The 18,877-nt window shown below is 40.7% G+C and overlaps 1 protein-coding gene across 4 annotated transcripts in view; it reads left to right on the top strand.

Annotated features, from left to right (window-relative positions):
- Positions 1-1,551: 1,551 nt before the first annotated feature.
- Ku80 overlaps positions 1,552-18,877 on the top strand; it is a 57,390-nt gene continuing 40,064 nt past the window's right edge. For all 4 annotated transcript variants that reach the window (XM_070101874.1, XM_070101873.1, XM_070101872.1 and 1 more), the window contains exons 1-4: positions 1,552-1,859; positions 13,185-13,292; positions 13,712-13,814; positions 17,734-17,860. In XM_070101874.1, coding sequence (XP_069957975.1) covers positions 1,836-1,859; positions 13,185-13,292; positions 13,712-13,814; positions 17,734-17,860 — 362 coding nt within the window. In that variant the 5' untranslated portion in view covers positions 1,552-1,835. The remainder of the gene's footprint in view (positions 1,860-13,184; positions 13,293-13,711; positions 13,815-17,733; positions 17,861-18,877) is intronic.

The raw sequence follows: 18,877 nt of genomic DNA, 5'->3' as shown, positions 1-18,877 counted from the left end.
GGTGAATGCTCCCTCGTGACTAATCTCATTATGTCGGTCTGGGGCTCCACGCATACATGACTGAACCTCAATTATGTTGTGATCTGAGTATATTGTTTTTGATATGGTGATATTTCTTATCAGATCATCATTGTTAGTGAAGATGAGGTCTAGTGTATTCTCCAGTCTAGTAGGCTCTATTATTTGCTGGTTTAAATTGAATTTTGTGCAGAGATTTAAAAGCTCGTGTGAGTGTGAGTTTTCATCAGAGCTGCCTCCTGGTGTTATTACTGCAACAATATTATTTGCTATATTCCTCCATTTTAGGTGCCTTAAGTTGAAATCCCCCAGGAGCAAGATGTTGGGTGCAGGAGCTGGAAGGTTTTCCAGACAGTGGTCAATTTTTAACAGCTGTTCCTGGAATTGCTGGGATGTTGCATCCGGAGGCTTGTAGACTATCACAATGACTAGGTTTTGGTTCTCGACCTTTACTGCTAAAACTTCCACTACATCATTGGAGGCATTTAGCAGTTCTGTGCAAACAAGTGACTCTGCAATGTACAGGCCAACCCCCCCTTTTGCCTGTTCACTCTGTCACATCTGTATAGGTTGTAACCTGGGATCCATATTTCGTTGTCCAAGTGATCCTTTATGTGGGTCTCAGTGAAAGCCGCGAACATTGCCTTTGCCTCTGCAAGCAGTCCACGGATGAAAGGTATTTTGTTGTTTGTTGCTGGCTTTAGACCCTGTATATTTGCAAAGAAGAATGTTATCGGACTGGTGGTATTGTTGGTACTGGGGGGGGATTTTTTTCCGGCATGAACCAGTTCAAGAAGAGTGCCAAAAGGTACCTAATGAATGTAGCGACAGAAAAGAAGAATGATTTTTTATTTTTTTTAGCTGACACACATGTAAATATAAATAATTCATTTTGCCTTATTCCTACTATATCTTCTTTATAGTATAATAATAAAATATTATCTTCTTTATAGTATAATAATGAGTTATTAAAAGAACAGCAATGGAAATGTCACTGTCTATCGTTTCTGGGTTATCCTAAGTTCTCTACACATGCTACTATGTAAGATAATCTATGTAACTGTATTTGTGTATACCTGAATATACTTACTTATCGGTTTAATTATAACCAGCTCCATTTTTCCCTGTGTATAATTCTGTAACAGCTTTGGCGGGAAGCCGGTTTCTAAACTCAGGTTAAGTTTGGGCATCTCGCTCTACTGGGGCTTGTCAAGGTGGTCTACCTGATTTAATTGGGAGCTTCTAGTTTTTATTTCTATTTACAAAGCATCTCATGTGACTGTTTTTTATTTCATCGCCCAGCTTTAGGCAGCATATATTCTCTGTACAGCGGGAAGGCGAGCGTGAGACCGTAAGGCAGTGTAAGCTGTCAGTGATCCTCTTATACTCAGCAGGAAGACTCTCCACCAGTACTTTTACCTTGTGTAGCTGTGTGGTCCACTGCTGCAGTACCAGTGACACCACTGTTGTACCCGTGATACCACTGCTGCAGTACTAGTGACACCACTGTTGTAGTACCCGTGATACCACTGCTGCAGTACTAGTGACACCACTGTTGTAGTACCCGTGATACCACTGCTGTAGTACCAGTGACACCACTTGTAGTACCCGTGATACCACTGCTGCAGTACTAGTGACACCACTGCTGTAGTACCAGTGACACCACTGCTGTAGTACCCGTGATACCACTGCTGCAGTACTAGTGACACCACTTGTAGTACCCGTGATACCACTGCTGCAGTACTAGTGACACCACTGCTGTAGTACCAGTGACACCACTGCTGTAGTACCTGTGATACCACTGCTGCTGATCAACAATGCCACCTCGGGTTCAACCAGGGGTAAGAATTTAGGCAGTAAGGTTCGTTGATCAGTAAGTAACTTTATTTAGGCACAGGTAACACACAAGTACAATTATTATAAATGTAAATTACCTAGGTAACCCCAAAAAAAGTCAGTGACTTGTATCCATTGGGGGTCCTGACGCTTGCGGGTTTAGCGCTTGGTTATGATTATAATAATTCATTGGGGGTTCGGTGAAAGGCTCTTGATCCAGGGAATTAGGCTTCTCCTGACCTTGTATTGAAGCTGACCTTGTATTGAAGCCTCCCATTCCCCGGGTATCGTATGACCCTTAAGGGTTTAGCGCTCCATGAATGTAGTCAAGATACATGGAATAAAAATTTTAATCTGGAGGGTTATTAACCCAGGATAATTGAGTAAAGTCGTCATTATTAGACCGGCTTTATTATTAATAGAGATGCCACACTGTTGGCTTTATCAATAATAGCTGTATGACCCTTGGGGGTTTAGTGCTTAGTTAATAATAATAATAATAATAATAATAATAATAATAATAATAATAATAATTTTATTTACTACAGGTACATGTACAAGGTATACAGTCCTAGCTGACATCAATGACATACTACTATATAGAAAACTGCTTGTTATGCTGAGCATTTTGGGCAAATTAGGCCAGGTTTCGACCCACACCAGTTGACTAACACCCAGGTACCCATTTTACTGATGGGTGAACATGGACAACAGGTGTAAAGAAACGCGCCCAATGTTTCTACCCTGGCTGGGAATCGAACCCAGACCCTCGCCTTGTGAAGCGAGTGCTTTAGCCACCAGTAATAAAGCTACCAAACTGTTGGCTTTATCAATAAAAAAGATGCCAGACTTTTGGCTTATCAATAATAAAGATACCAAACTGTTGGCTTTATTAATAATAAAAATGCCAAACTGTTGACTATCAATAATGAAGATACCAGACTGTTGGTTTTATCAATAATAGCTGTATGACCCTTGTGGGTTTAGTGCTTAGTTTTGATTATAATAATAATAATTTATTAGTAATACAGATGCCAAACTGTTGGCTTTATCAATAATAGAAATTCCAAACTGTTGACTTTATCAATAATGAAGATGCCAAACTGTTGGCTTTATCAATAAAAAAAATACCAGACTTGGCTTTATCAATAATAAAGATACTAAACTGTTGGCTTTATCAGTAATACAGATGCCAAACTGTTGACTTTATCAATAATAAAGATGTGAAACTTGACTTGATCAATCCTCTTCAAGGGGGGCTCCTTGGCGTGGTGAAGAGGCTCTTGGTCTGAGGAATTAGCCCTGTCGGTCTTCTTCCTCAGACCGAACCTAATTACCCCCCATTCTCCCCTCCCCTATCCCATCCTCCCCATCCTCCCCTTTTTCCATTCCTCCTCCTCCTCCTCACCCCTCCCTTTTGCCCTTCCTCTTTTTAGCCTTCGTGATTTCTTCCACAGGCGCGCTAGTTCCTAGGTAGGGGAAAGGACACCGGGGTCCATCCCATTCCGTTGAGGTTTCTTGGCGGTGGCGTAGTTTGCCGTGGAATCTGGATTGCCTAGGGATGTCCCGATCCCTCTCCGGTATCCCGGAGTAGCTTTGGGTGTCTTTTGGGCGACGGGTGTATCTCTGGAAGCCACCTTTCGGATTCCGGGGGTGGTGGCTGAAGGAGGTATGCTTTGTGGCGGATATCCGGCCGCCCTCTCTTTTGTCCACCGAGGTAGCTCGGCAGATGTGAGGTTGCTATCCCAGATTGCTGGTTTACTGGCATGAAGGGTAGGGTATGGCACGGGTTCCATGCTGCATCTGCGCTACTAGCGGTGTCGAGTCCTCTTGGGCGCGGAGGGAGATTTCTGGCCCTTTCATTCCTCCTAGGAACTATCCCTCCCCGGTCCCCCCTTTTTTTTTCTTTTTTTTCTTTTTATTTTCTTTTCTTCTTTCTTTTTTTTTCTTAAAAACAAAAAGAAAGAAGTAACCTAACCATGGCAGCCCTAGTCCATGAACCTGGTACCCCCGGGCCCCTTCTTGATACCGCACCCCGTTCTGACCCCGCCTCGTCTTTGGACCACTCTTCAGACATTCCTCATGCCTCTGTACCTATTGCCGGTGCTGTTTCCTCACCCGCTTCAGGTACTGAGGCCTCGACTGACTCCTTCGATTTATCAGACCTTCGCTCTCCTCTGACTATGCTTCCGGCCTCTCCCTCTACGGTGCGGCAATTTTCAAATCGCCGACCCGTTCCACGTCGGACCAACTCTGGTCCCACACCTAAACGTCAACGACAATTACCTGCTGATGATACTTCTCCACCTTCACCTTCTCGTTCTTCTCAGAAACGATCGACACGTCCTTCACTACCTTTCCACGCTCAGTTTCAGACTGAACAGTGGACTAAATTCTTCACTTTACGACCAACTTCCTCTACTGCCTATCTTTCTGACCATAGTATTGGCAAGGCACTCCTACGCCATGTTGGTAAAGATATTTCTTTTCATGCTCTTAAGAGCGGTACGCGCATCATTACCGTACAGAATGCTACCCAGGCTCGTGAGCTCTCTCGTCTTTCCCATATAGATACTGTTCCTGTCACCCTTGAAAAACATCATTCCCTCAATTCTTGTAGTGGTACCGTTATTCTGCCCCATACCATAGTTCAACAAAATTTCCAGACATGTGGCACCGACATTCTAGAACAGCTGGAACTCCAAGATCTCCCAATCCTCAAGGTAGACACTTACGTTCTTCCTGCCCGTGGGCGGAGACGATACCCTAGCAATGTGGCTCGTTTAACTTTTGACAGCCGAGAACTCCCATCCTCCGTTTATATAGCAGGACATCGGTTACAAGTTCGAAAGGTGATCCCTACACCACAACAGTGTAGAAATTGCTGGCGATTTGGCCATCCAGCGAAATATTGCAGATCTATCGCCGAATGCCCAGTCTGTGGTGCCGATGACCATTCTAATACGTCTTGCAATCGATCTCCCTCTTGCCTTAACTGTCATGAGGCTCACCCTTCGTACTCTCGCCGTTGTCAGGTCTATTTAAACGAGCGGGAAATCCGTTACCTCAAAGAGACAGAAGGTCTCCCTTATGCCATGGCAGTTTCTCATCTCCGCCTCCAAGGGAGACTCCCACGTGTTTCTTATTCCCGTGTTTCAAAACGTCCCCCCACTTCTGGTATCCCATCTTCTACACCCACCTCTGTGGTTACCTCTCCCATAATCACTCCTGTATCTAATCCTTTTGCTGTCCTCGGCTCAGACGTCCCTACTTCAACGCCTCAGTCTAATCTCGCTTCTTCGAGTTCTCTCTTACAAGCCTCAGTATCGACGAGACCTCGTACGACACCTCTTCCCAATCGTCCCTCTACTTCTCAAAAGTCAAAAAAAGGTCCGGTAACACCTCCTACCCATCTTCCACCTCCTCATTTTACCCTCCCTGTCTCTGTCCCTAGTTCTTCCCCTCTCACTGGCTCAGTTACAAGTGCAGAGGTTCACCCTCCTCCTCGTAATGTACCTTCCTCCCCTGTTCCCTCCCAAGTTTCTTCCTCTTCTGCCACCTCCCAGGTTCCTGTCTCTTCTGTCCCCTGCCACGCTTCTCCAGTTCCCTCCACCCTTTCGCCCCCCCCTACCTTGGTACAGTCCAATACAGTTCCAATCTTTACTCATCCTCCCCCTACCATTCCCAATATTGTCTCCCATACGACATCTCTGAATTCCGAAACACTTGAAGCAATCTCTGAATATATTGCAGAGACCAAACCATCAATGGACACTGATCCACCTTCCGCTCTTTCTCTCTCCTCTGCTCCATCTGCGCAACTCCTTTCTTCACAGCGCACCGTTCCTTCGCTGCTTGAACATTTTCCACTGCCTCCGCATGTGGACTTTTCTAACCCTTCTAGTCCGTAGGAACCCTTACCTGCGGATTTCAAGTATCTTTATCATTGCCAATCATGGCCTTTTTACAGTGGAATATACGCGGCCTCAGGGGTAATCGGGGTGAGCTTCAGATGTTACTCTCCCAGTTTGCCCCTGTTGGTGTTTGCTTACAGGAACCAAAATTACACTCTGCTGTTATTTCTCACATCTCAGGCTATAATTTATTGTATTCTTCAGATCCTTTTCCTGATGGGACCTTTAATGAAAGTGCCCTTCTTCTCCGCACTGATATTCCGTACCATCAGCTATTTATTCATACTTCGCTGCATTACACAGCAGCCCGTATCCACTTACATAGGTGGTATACACTCTGTTCTTTATATCTCTCTCCTTCTCGGGCATTATCTATTCCGGATTTTGCCTTCCTTGTTTCGTCATTACCGCCACCGATTCTGTTACTTGGTGATTTTAATGCCCACCATTTCCTCTGGGGAGGGTCTCGCTGTGATTCCCGTGGAATTCAGTTAGAGGCTTTTCTTGCCACCCACCCCCTCCATGTTTTAAATACAGGTACTCACACCCATTTTGATCCTCGGACTCATACTCTCTCTTGCATCGATCTCTCAGTTTGCTCTTCCTCCGCCGCATTAGACTTTACTTGGTCTGTTCTCCCGGACTTACATGACAGTGATCATTTCCCAATCATTCTTACTTCCCCTTCATATTCGCCACCTCTTCGCACCCCACGCTGGCAATTTAATCGGGCAAATTGGAACCTTTACTCACACCTGACTGTTTTTAAAGAGGTTCCTTCTTCGTCCTCCATCGATGAGCTTTTACACCTCTTCTCGTCCTCCGTTTTCACCGCAGCTTCTCATTCTATACCCCAAACTTCGGGCAGGCATTCTCAGAAATGCGTGCCTTGGTGGTCTCCTGCTTGTGCTCGTGCAGTACGTTTGAAGCGCGCTGCATGGGGCAGGTACCGGTACAATAGAACCACAGAGCGACTCCTTGATTTTAAACAGAAGCGTGCGATCGCTCGCCGTGTCATCCGTGACGCTAAACGCACTTGCTGGCGAGATTATGTCTCCACCATCACCTCTGCTTCCTCTATGAGTGCAGTCTGGAAAAAAGTACGAAAACTGAGTGGTAAATATTCTCCTGACCCGGCTCCTGTTCTGCGGGTTGCCGGTGTTGATATAGCAAACCCACTAGATGTTGCCAATGAAATTGGCAATCATCTGGTCCGTATTTCTCAGGGACTCCATCTATGCCCCTCATTTCTTTCCTCAAAGTCTGCCAGAGAGTTAGCACCCTTGGACTTTTCTTCTCTCAGAGAAGAACAGTATAATGTGCCTTTTACACTTCAAGAACTGGAGGCAACACTCTCAGCTTGTCGACCATCGGCAGCTGGGCCCGACGACATTCATATTCGTATGCTACAACATTTACATCAGTCAGCCCTTGCAGTCCTATTACGCCTTTACAATCTTATTTGGTCACAAGGAGTTCTTCCACAGCTGTGGAAATCCGCCATTGTTCTCCCTTTCCGCAAACCAGGCACTACGGGACATGAAACCTCCCACTATCGTCCCATTGCTCTTACCAGTGCAGTTTGCAAAGTAATGGAACGTCTAGTAAATAGACGTTTAGTGTGGTATTTAGAGACACACAACAGTCTCTCCACTCGTCAATATGGCTTTCGTAAGGGACGTTCTACCATAGACCCCTTACTGCGCTTGGATACGTATGTTCGTAATGCCTTTGCGAATAACCACTCAGTTATTGCCATATTTTTTGACCTTGAGAAGGCATATGACACAACTTGGAGGTATAATATTTTAGCCCAAGCCCACTCCTTAGGCCTTCGAGGCAATCTACCATCCTTCCTTAAGAACTTTTTAACTGACAGGCATTTCCGTGTTCGGGTTAATAATGTGCTCTCCCCGGACTTTGTCCAAGCTGAAGGTGTCCCTCAGGGATGTGTTCTGAGCACAACACTTATTAATGATTTGCTATTAATGATTTGGCCTCTAGTCTTCCATCAAATATTTGGTCATCACTCTATGTTGATGACTTCGCTATTGCCTGTGCAGGCGCTGACTGTCACCTCCTTACAGTTTCTCTCCAGCATGCAGTCGACCGTGTTTCCAATTGGGCCACCACACATGGGTTTAAATTTTCCAGCACTAAAACCCACCAAATCACTTTCACTAGACGCTCTGTCATCTCTGATCATCCTTTGTACCTCTATGGCTCACGTATCCCTGAACGTGATACAGTCAAGTTTCTGGGCCTCCTCTTTGATCGTAGGTTATCCTGGAAACCTCACATTACCTCTCTGAAGGCAACTTGTCACAGCCGGCTGAACCTTCTTAAAACCCTTGCTCATCTTTCGTGGGGAGCTGATCGTCGAACCCTCCTTCACCTACATTCCACCCTTATTTTATCGAAACTTGATTATGGTGACCAGATCTATTCAGCGGCATCTCCTGCTACTCTCTCTAGCCTTAACCCCATTCATCACCAAGGATTACGTTTATGCCTTGGTGCTTTTCGCTCTTCCCCTGTCGAAAGCCTCTATGCAGAAGCGAACGTTCCATCCTTATCCGATCGCCGTGATGCCCATTGCCTGCGCTACTATGTACGCTCTCATGATCTCCGCAATCCTTCCATTTATAGAATGGTCACTGATATTAGTAGACATTCTTTATTTGTTCGCCGCCCCTGCTTACTCCGTCCCTTCTCTCTTCGCCTTCATTCGCTCTTGTCTTCTCTTCAACTACCACCTTTCTATGTACATGTAGCATCTCACTTTTCCCTACCCCCCTGGGAAGTTCCAGCTGTTCGAGTCTGTTCTTTCTCCCTCCCTTGCTCGAAAGCCCAACTGTCTACGGTCGCTTCCCGCTCTCTTTTTCTTGACCACTTTCACTCTCATTCTCATGCCATTGCTGTGTACACAGATGGCTCTAAGTCTTCTGACGGCGTAGGATTCGCAGCAGTGTTTCCGGACAGCGTCGTACAAGGGCATTTACTATCTTCAGCTAGTATTTTTACTGCTGAATTATATGCCATCCTTACAGCACTTATCCGTATTGCATCTATGCCTGTGTCATCATTTGTGGTTGTCTCAGACTCCCTTAGTGCTTTACAGGCTATACAAAAATTTGATACACCTCACCCCTTAGTCCTCCGTATCCAACTTTGGCTACGCCGCATCTTTACTAAGCATAAAGATATTGTTTTTTGTTGGGTCCCTGGTCATGTTGACGTGCAGGGCAATGAACAGGCAGACACTGCTGCGCGGTCAGCAGTACATGACCTACCAGTTTCTTATAGAGGTATTCCATGTACGGACTATTTTGCTGTAATATCTTCCCACCTTCACACCCGTTGGCAACAACGTTGGTCTACTATGCTCGGCAACAAACTTCAGTCTATTAAACCGAGTATAGGTTACTGGCCGTCTTCTTATCACCAGTGTCGAGGTTGGGAGACTACTCTCTCCCGTCTTCGCATTGGCCATACTCGTCTTACTCATGGATATCTCATGGAGAGGCGTCTTGCTCCTCTCTGTGAGAATTGCCAAGCTCCATTATCAGTCAGCCACATTCTGTTGGACTGCCCACTTTATCAACGAGCACGCAGAATTTACCTCTGTCGTCGTCTTCGCCCCGCTGCTCTCTCTTTACCTTCCCTTCTCGCTGATGGACCCACCTTTCATCCGGACTCTCTCATTGACTTTTTGACAACGACTGACTTACTTCACAAATTCTGATACTTTCAGCCCTTTCTACTTGTATCTCTTGCTACCCTCTACCCCCGTACTAACCCCTGCCCCGCTGTTTTCTGTAACCTGCTGATCATCCCCCCTCCCTTCTGCCATCCAATTCCCTTGCTTCCTTCCCTACCCTGCAGCGCTGTATAGCCCTTGTGGCTTAGCGCTTCTTTTTGATTATAATAATAATTGACTTGATCAATAATAAAGATGCCAAACTGTTGGTTTTATCAGTAATAAAGATACCAGACTGTTGACTTTATTAATAATAAACATACCAAACTGTTGCACATGTTTCTTACTCATTTGTTTGTCAGTATTGTATAGCATTTTTATAATTATACTGTTGATCATATTTCCATCATGGTTTTATAATCCTCTCCCTCAGGATGTCCTCCCCATACTTTATTTATTTCATTCAAATTCAAAGTTTATTCTCTATAAGGATTACAATGCTGAGTTTACAGAAATTTGGTTATTGTGTGGTTTACATGTTGTAAAATAGTGATTACAGAGTGTACCACTAGAACGCTTAGCATGGCTAGGCATTTCGGGCAGACTTAGTTTTATTCTTAATTGTAAAATATTACAAATTATGAGGTAAGTTGGTATTATGGCTAAGTGACTAAATACTAGTTTGTGAGTTTAGCAATGTGAATGCTTTTGTTTTGGCACAGTACATAGTTTCAGTATTGGAATATCACAGGATTCATTATTTTAAGATTGAGATTAATATTTCTGTTTATGGTCAAATGAGTGAGTGAGTGTAAGTGTGAACCACCAGGTGGTATTCGTGTAGTTAGTTGACGGGGTGTATCAGGGAGATAAGATGTTTTCTAATGGTAGTTTTGAAGGTGATGAATGTGTCTGCAGTTCTAGAGTTCTCAGGTAGGGTATTCCAGATTTTAGGGCCTTTGACATACATTGAATTTTTGTAAAGGTGCTGAACCTAAAATAGTCATGTGCTTCGGTGACTGAGACAGAGTTGATCCAAGGAAGGGAAGGGGAGGGGTAGGTCCAATTCTTTGAATCGAGTTCTTCACCTACATCAAGGCATCTTCCTTGCGACCCAAAAATGGCCAGAAGTCAGTGTTGAGATTAGATTCTTGGATTTCATCTTAAATAATGGTTATGTAAATTCTCCTGCATTAAGTGAGTGGTACACAATGGACATAGTAAGATTAGATAATAGTGAACAAAAAGGCACAGTACCAAGCCTGGAACAGTACACAAATAACCCACACATAGGAGAAAGAAACTTACGACAATGTTTCAATCTGACCATTGACTAGTAATATTAGACTACTGCCCCTTGGCATATTTAAGCCATTACTTAGTCTGAACTGTACAGTACTATTAAGTTGGTTTTACAGTAGAGAGATTGTGTTATTATGCAAATGGTAAAAAAGTGTAATGTACATCATAACTGAATTAACCTAGAAAAAAGGAGTAAGTTTAAGTTAATAATAATAATAATAATAATAATTATCTTTATTTCTACAAGTACATGTACAAGGTATAGAGGCATAGCTGACATCAATAACATACTACTATATAGAAAGCCACTTGTTATGCAAAGGATTTCGGGGAAATTAGGTCAGTTTTGTCCTAGGATGTGACCCATAACAGTCGACTAACACCCAGGTACCCATTTTACTGATGGGTGACTATGGACAACAGGTGTAAGGAAACACACCCAGTGTTTCTGCCCTTGCTGGAAATTGAACCCAGACCCTCAGTATGTGAAGTGAGAACTTTGGCAGCCAGGCTACAAGTTAGGTTAGGATTGGTTACATTATGTTAGGGTTTGTTATCAAAAAATAATTGTGCATGAATGGTATAGAATACCAACAAGCTGAAAATTAGACACGTGCAACATCTGGGTATCTTTATTGTAGACATTTCGCCATATAGTGGTTTTATCAGTACAAATTCAAGGCTATAACTGGAAGACAAGAACTACTGTATGTACAAAAGATGAGGTAATCAGTCCCTCAGCCTTGGAATTGGTGTGAAGAGCAAGACTACGGTGCTCTTCACGCCAATTCCAAGGCTGAGGGAATGCATACCTCATTTTTTGTATGTAGTTCTTGTCTGCCAGTTATGTCCTTGAATTTATATTGATAAAACCACTGGATAGTGAAACATCTACAGTAAAGATACCCAGATGTTGCACATGTCTAATTTTCAAAAAGTAGTTGTAATTATCTTCACACTAAATATAATGTAATATTAAACAATGTACAGCTATATTTGTTATTGATACAGTCATCTAACACCCAGGTATCTAATTAGTGCTAGCTGAACAGGGTAGTTCAAGAGAGGTTTCTTGATATTGGTGAAGGGGGTTTCTAATCCAAGGAATTGGACCTGCTCTCCTCTTCCCTTGATCAAACTTGAATGCCTCCCATTTTCCCAGGTACTATATTCCCTATGAGTTTAACATTTCCCCATGAATGTAATAATAATAATAATAATAATAGGTGAACATGGACAACAAACAGAGTTTATTTCAATTTATTTTACAATAAAGCTATAAATTGAAGGCCATTAGTATGCACAGCATTTTGGGTAAAAGGTGCAAAAAATCATGCCCAACGTTGCCACTCATTCTGGGACTGAATCCTATCTTTCAGTTGTGAGCTGAGGCTGCTACCATTTTAGCCCTGAGCAAGCAAGTTTGGAGTAAATAAAACAAATGAAACAGAATTTCTGCAGTTATTATCATGTTTTGAAGAAAAGAAGATTTTGTTCCAATTATTAACCTGAAGTAACAAAATAATGCAATGTCATTTTGCCTTATTCCAATTAGGGTCCATTGGTCCTCTTCCCTGGGATGCCACCCACAGCAGTCTGCTAGGAACATAAGCTTATTTAGACCTCATAAATAATTTCAAATGGGTGTATATACTGTAGCAAATTATTTAGAACTGAAACTAGGATAACTCACTAAGATAATTTAATTACATTATATTGTAATTTCATAAACTAGCACCACTCATCCTTTACATTGTCTTGAACTTGTTCCTTAATTGTTGTCTCAACTTCGTTAATATCTTGTACTAGACCCACTTAAAAAAAAACTATAGTCTTAATACTAGTCTAAGCTTTCCCAAAATGCTGGTAATTCTATGGGCTTTCAAAGTATTGTATATTGTGCAATAACTTGCAATGCATTTGACTTTGAAGAGGCTACTGTTAGCAACAAAGAAAAACCTTGCAATTTAGTAATACACAATGAGTGCCAAATTAGACATACTGTACTGCATCACACCTTGCAGTCTTGAATACAGTAACTGGAAATTATTCTTATTTGAGCCACAAGACATGCTGTAATCTAGAAGGTATTGCATTGAAATAAATGCTATACATGTATAAATATATTTTATTCTGATCATGGGGTGCCACTGGAAATAGGAAAAGCCTTAACAACAGAGATTAACTCAAAACTCCATAAGTTTTTGAAATCTTCCAGTATTCTAAATTTGTACAATAATGTATGTACCAAGTAATGTTGCACCATGCTATACAGTGCAACTATGATTTTCAGTAATATGGTTAATTTTACACTCTTGCAAATTTTGTTGAGTAAGAGATTAAACTACTGCATATACTGTATTTTAAATTGTATATAACAGTTAAAAATAATTAAAAATTTTGATGATTTCTAGGAGGGCATTGTAGTGGTAATGGATGTTGGCCCTGGTGTTCGAGCAGGTGTTGATGCAACATTCTTCTCCCAGTCCAAGAAATGTTTAATAAATATTTTACAACGAAAGGTAATTACTTTTATATACAGTATGTAAGTGTGTGTTTAGCTTTAGAGTGAATAAAGATGAGTGATTTTTTTGAGGTTTGATGTTCTGTTTGAGCACGAGCAATGTAACACTGACGAAAGTAGGGAAACCGGACAGCAGGACATGAGCACTAGATGGATGAAATACAGTTACTGCACCCAGAAGGATTGGTGGGGATGTTGTGGTTTGGAAGGTTATTGGAATTGTGATATTCAAGTATGTACTTATTGCAAGACAGCTATTGCATGAATGGAGGTGAATGTGTCCTCCTCTGGGTAGTACCTTTTTTTATTTTAGATGAATGGTTTGAGATGGCATAGATTTATTGAATACACAGTACATTACATATAAAATTAAAAACTTTTGCGTTGATTTTATTATAACAAATTAAAAATCTATAGATGTTTGCTGAGAAGTGTCGAGACCTGGTTGGCATAGTACTGTTTGGTACTAATGGCACAAACAACAACTTAGCAAGTGCTGACCAATATCAGCACATCACAGGTGAGGCATTAGCATCAGTATTCTTTCAACTGGTATCTTCACATTATTGTTACATATTTTGCTTTCTGCTTAAAATATTGCAGTAAACCGTAACAAAATGAAACTAAATAATTAAAAGGCACAATATGGTACTATCCATTGATAACAAGAGACTATTAACCACTAGAACTGTCCTATTAAGCACTCAGAAGTCAGTAATTTGGGTACTTTTACTATACAGTATTTTCAACATATAGCAATTTAAAAATAGTCCAAAGCAAACATTTCAGCCACTAAAGCAATCTTCCCTCTAGGATTTTCTTCATGCTGAGCAAACCTGTTGCACAGATCCATTCTCTTATGTCTAGGCCAAAATCTGCTGCTTACAGCAAATTTGATCTACATGAGTAATACGTACTGACCAAAACCACATAGATTTATGTGACTGACATTGAAAGGGCAAATTTCTTGAAATGGCAGAGGACATTTCGAGGGAAGGGGGTGCCTTAACCCTTTGACTGTCGCAACCCCCAATCCTGAGGTGTCTCCTGTTGTCGCAAAATTTAAAAAAAAAAAAATTATTTTTTCGTATGAAATGATAGAGAATCTTTTCCCGATTGTAATGACACCAAAAAAACGAAATTTGATGGAAAACTGACGAAATTATGCTCTCGCGAAGTTAGCGACCTCGGCGCTGTTTACAAATCGGCGATTTCGCCCACTTTGAGCCCTATTTTCGGCTAATTCCATTGTTCCAGTCGCCCAAACTCATAGCTAGTTCTTTAGAACTCCATTTTTTCTATCGATTGAGTACAAGAAATTGCCCATTTACCAATTTCAACTACCTAATAATGTGGTCAGAAATTTGCAATTTGGCCAATTTCACGAAAACTAAAAATATGACAATTTCAAAATAAGGTCCAGAATGAACAATGCAGACATTTCTGGCTCTAAAATAACATTTTCTTTGCTCATCAGTCATCTCTCCAGGCCCCTCTGATATTACTCTTGCTTTCTATTTTGAATTTTTATTCAAACAAAAAATAGAAGACTTACTATTATGCAGACTACTGCAATACTGTAATAATTGTATAAATAACATCAACCCATTCATGACTGCATATTAGAATGGCTAGTTGGACATTTATTGGACAATGGCATCATTTGTTTACTTTTGAACATTGGCAAAAATCAAACATTTCCCCTACTTTGAGCTCCATTTCTAGGTTCCTTTTATAGGAAAATCAATCAAAATCACCTCTATTTCTATAATATGTTTTCCATTCTATCAAATGAGACCAAGAAAATGAGAATACAACCATAAATACTATAAGAAAATAGACCACAAAGTCGGCATTTTAATTAAAAAAAAACAACGGTCGGAGTTTTTTTTTTCTCATTATGCACTGCGTGCTCCAGGATTTTTTTTATATGGTGCACACTGACCACACAGACCCATTCTCTCACATGTGGGCCTACCAGCTTTCTCCTGCTTGATTTGAAGCCGCTAGAATTTATGAGTATATATACGTCAAACACTGTACCTCGTAAGACGTATATATACGGCCGCGACAGTCAAAGGGTTAATGCTGTGAAAGGTACTTGATCTGTGGAATTGGAGCTACCTTTCCTTTCCTTTCCTTGGACCATACCTAATTACCTCACATTCTTTAGCCACTGAATGACCCTTATGGGTTTAGCACTTCCCTATGAATGTAATGCATATAATAATATAAGGAAGCTCATAAATGTGATTGCACATACAGTGGAACCTTGGTACTTGAACAGCTCCGTACTTGAACAATTCCGTATTTGAATGCCTTAGTAAAACACTTGGTAGTTGACTGTTTGCTTGGCACTTGACCAAACAAATACGACCTGCCAGAACTTTGCTGTAAACTATTTCATTTTTCTTCGCATTTTTTTTGTTTTTTTTTTTATTTGTATAAATGTCACCATGGGGCCTAAGAGGGTTAGTGATAACAGCCAACCAAAAAGAAAATTGGTTGGGAAAAATTTGTCTTCTCCTCAAACTGATTGGCACTCGAACAGCCATCTTGAATCAATTAAGTTCAAGTACTGAGGTTCCACTGTATCAGATTGCTTGTGCTTATCTAAATTAACAGGACTGCAGGTTTGTGTGTGAGTATGCATACAGTAACCCAAACAAACAGTGTGTGTGATACAGCATTTTTTGTTCATATTTTATATTCATGTAACTTTTAATTGTGATGTAAAGAGAAAAGATTTAATAGCAATGAGACCAAATTCAAGGAAAGCAGAATGGATAAATAGTGAGGTAGTGAAAAAGGCACCATGTTTGTAGGGAAACCTTTAGTATGACTTTTTGTCCAAGACTGGACTTCTTGAAGTTCTGTCCAGATTGAAACCTTGTAACAAAGGTTTCTCTTGCAACTAGTGTTTTTCTCACTACTCAGATCAAGGTACAGTGGAACCTCAGCTTATGAGTTTAATCCGTTCTGTGACCTTGCTTGTATTCATATCTGCTCGTATGCTGAGTCAATTTTCCTCATTTAAATTAATTGAAATGCCATTAATCTGTTCTTGCGGAATTCTTGCTCTCAGGAGGTATGACAAAATACACTTCAATATAATGTTAATATCAACTCTACGGCTTATTTATCTATCACAGTTCATCTAATGTGACATAATAAACAATATATAATTAACATAGAAACATGATACAGTAAACTCTAGAATGAATAAAATAGGCCATAATATGGTGAGTGGTGATGGTGGCATCCATTCCCTCTCCTGTTGATATATCTTCCCATGCTTTTATTATAAGAGAAAATGGAGTGTTTGTGAGGCTAATTATACTAGTTTCATAAATAAGTTTCATAAATAAGAAATATTGTATAAAAACATAATAGAGAATGTAAAGAAATACAAATTTTTTATAAAGTGTACGTATGCTGGCGGAGGTGGAGGTGGAGAGTGGAAGATAGGCTACTTGCTACTAGCTCCTACTGCTACCATATATCTCGCATGTTTATCTATGGTTTCATGCTGTAATTCCATGGACATCATCCTCTTTTTCTTCTCAGCACTGTCCTTTGCACTTACTTTCTTAGGACCTATGGTTAGAAAAAAGAAATTTGGCAATAATAACATGAGAAATGCTTCCACAGCGACATAAACACATTGCACAGCTCAGCTGATGTTGTGGCGTTGACTGTGCCACCTAGTGGCTATGTTCTGAAACTTGCTTATTATTATTATTATTAAGTTAGGGAACTGGGGCACAGATCCAATTCTCTAGATCAAGAACCCCCTCACCAGCATCAAGAAACCTCCCTTGAGGGGGAAGCTTGCATCCTGAATTTTTGCTCATATCCAGAAACAAAAAATCAACCGAGCGACTGCTTGTATCCTGAAAAACTCATATGGCGGGGCACTCGAATAGAATATATAACTAATCCAGAGTTTATATTGTGAACGTGATGTTACATGGCCGAAGAGAGTTTTCTAGCAAGATATTTACAGGATTATCCCCATAATATAAATGACTCTTGGTACAGTACAGTACTGGCTTCTATATATGTACTCCTGCTCCACATAGAAAATCGTATATGCCAGGACTGATTTTATAACCTTGAATTTATATATTCAGATTTATTTAAATACAAGTAAGCTCTTTTCAAGCTATTCTATATATTCTCATTTTGCAAATGAGACTGAAAAAGAGCATTCAGACTGGAATAACATGTATTTCAAAGGCCTTTTCATGTTCTGTTCAGCTTTGGATGCATTTTTTCAATGACATTTACAAAAAAGCATGCTGGAAGAGATTTATGAAAGAGCTGACTGTAAAGTATTTGCTCATTACTGTATTCACATTGTAGATTAATAACCTACCATTTATTATGGGTTATTTGTAAATTAATGTATGTTATGGGGCCAAATGTCCCCTCAACAGTTTTGCGGGAGCTACGCACAGTGGACTGGGAGCTGATAAATGAAGTTGAAAATCTCCCTTATGGAAATTCTACAGGAGACTGGGTAGATGCCTTGGTGGTTGGTATGGATCTTTTACATGATCCAGAGTGAGTATGATAATTAACTAAATTTTTGTAATAATGTTAATTAATTTCTTTTGATTACATATTTGCTGTTAGAATCTTCACCTATGTGTATGGTACATTCACAATTATGCGCCTGCTTAGTGCAGAAACATACACATCAAAGTAAGCTCCTTTACTAGATGTTGTTTCACCTTAAACAGGGTTTTATCAGGTCTTGATAAAGCTCAGTTTAGGGTAGAACATCATACAATAAAATGACTGCTATGTTGGCTTTATATTTCTAGTTTGTTGGCTAATTGCCATTTGTTACATAGTGTTGAGGAAAGACAGTAAGCCTTTCCAGTAAGCCCTTCTTATTTGGTTCCATAAACTGTAAGATCATAGGATGGCTGTGAAGTTATCAAGAATGAAGGGATCCTTGAATGTAAGGTTCTTTCTGGCCAGGTGCATCTTAACTACTGAAATAAAATAAGACTTGAACCATTTAACACACAGGGCCTCAGTTATCCATACTGTCTTGTTAGACCACCTGATAATTAGCAGGTTGTTGTTTGTCTTACTTTTTTTTAGCACATTGGGATTCTTTATATTACAAATAAGCATACACATGCACAATATCTGCATTGATACCTGATGCAAATTTTGCTTTCTAATGTATTTTTAGTACTAATATTTCACACATTAGCTGATTCTTTAGTGCTTTATAGTGCATAATATTGAGATTTTTTTCCTGTGCTATAAACTTTTTGGTTGCACTTTCTGAGTTTGTTTAGGAATCAAATTGCCCAAAGTGAAGTTTCATTGTAGAAGTGTTTACTATAAATGATGAGGTGTCCTCTCATGTTGGCAGTACAGTAGAGTGTAGTACTTTTCCCAGGCTTTTTTTGCACTGCAGCACCACACTACCTTTCTTATAGATATTGTTTCCTACAATTTACCATGTCTGAAGGCAATGTGTGGTGTGAATATAATGCAGAGAATTCGTAGTTTGGAAGTTAGGAGGAGGTGCGGGATTACCAAAACTGTTGTCCAGAGGGC

This window comes from Cherax quadricarinatus, chromosome 79, assembly GCF_038502225.1.
Source record: "Cherax quadricarinatus isolate ZL_2023a chromosome 79, ASM3850222v1, whole genome shotgun sequence".
Taxonomy (NCBI): Eukaryota; Metazoa; Arthropoda; class Malacostraca; order Decapoda; family Parastacidae; genus Cherax; species Cherax quadricarinatus.
Note: the sequence above shows the minus strand (reverse complement) of the source record. Positions and strands in the feature narration are given on the sequence as shown.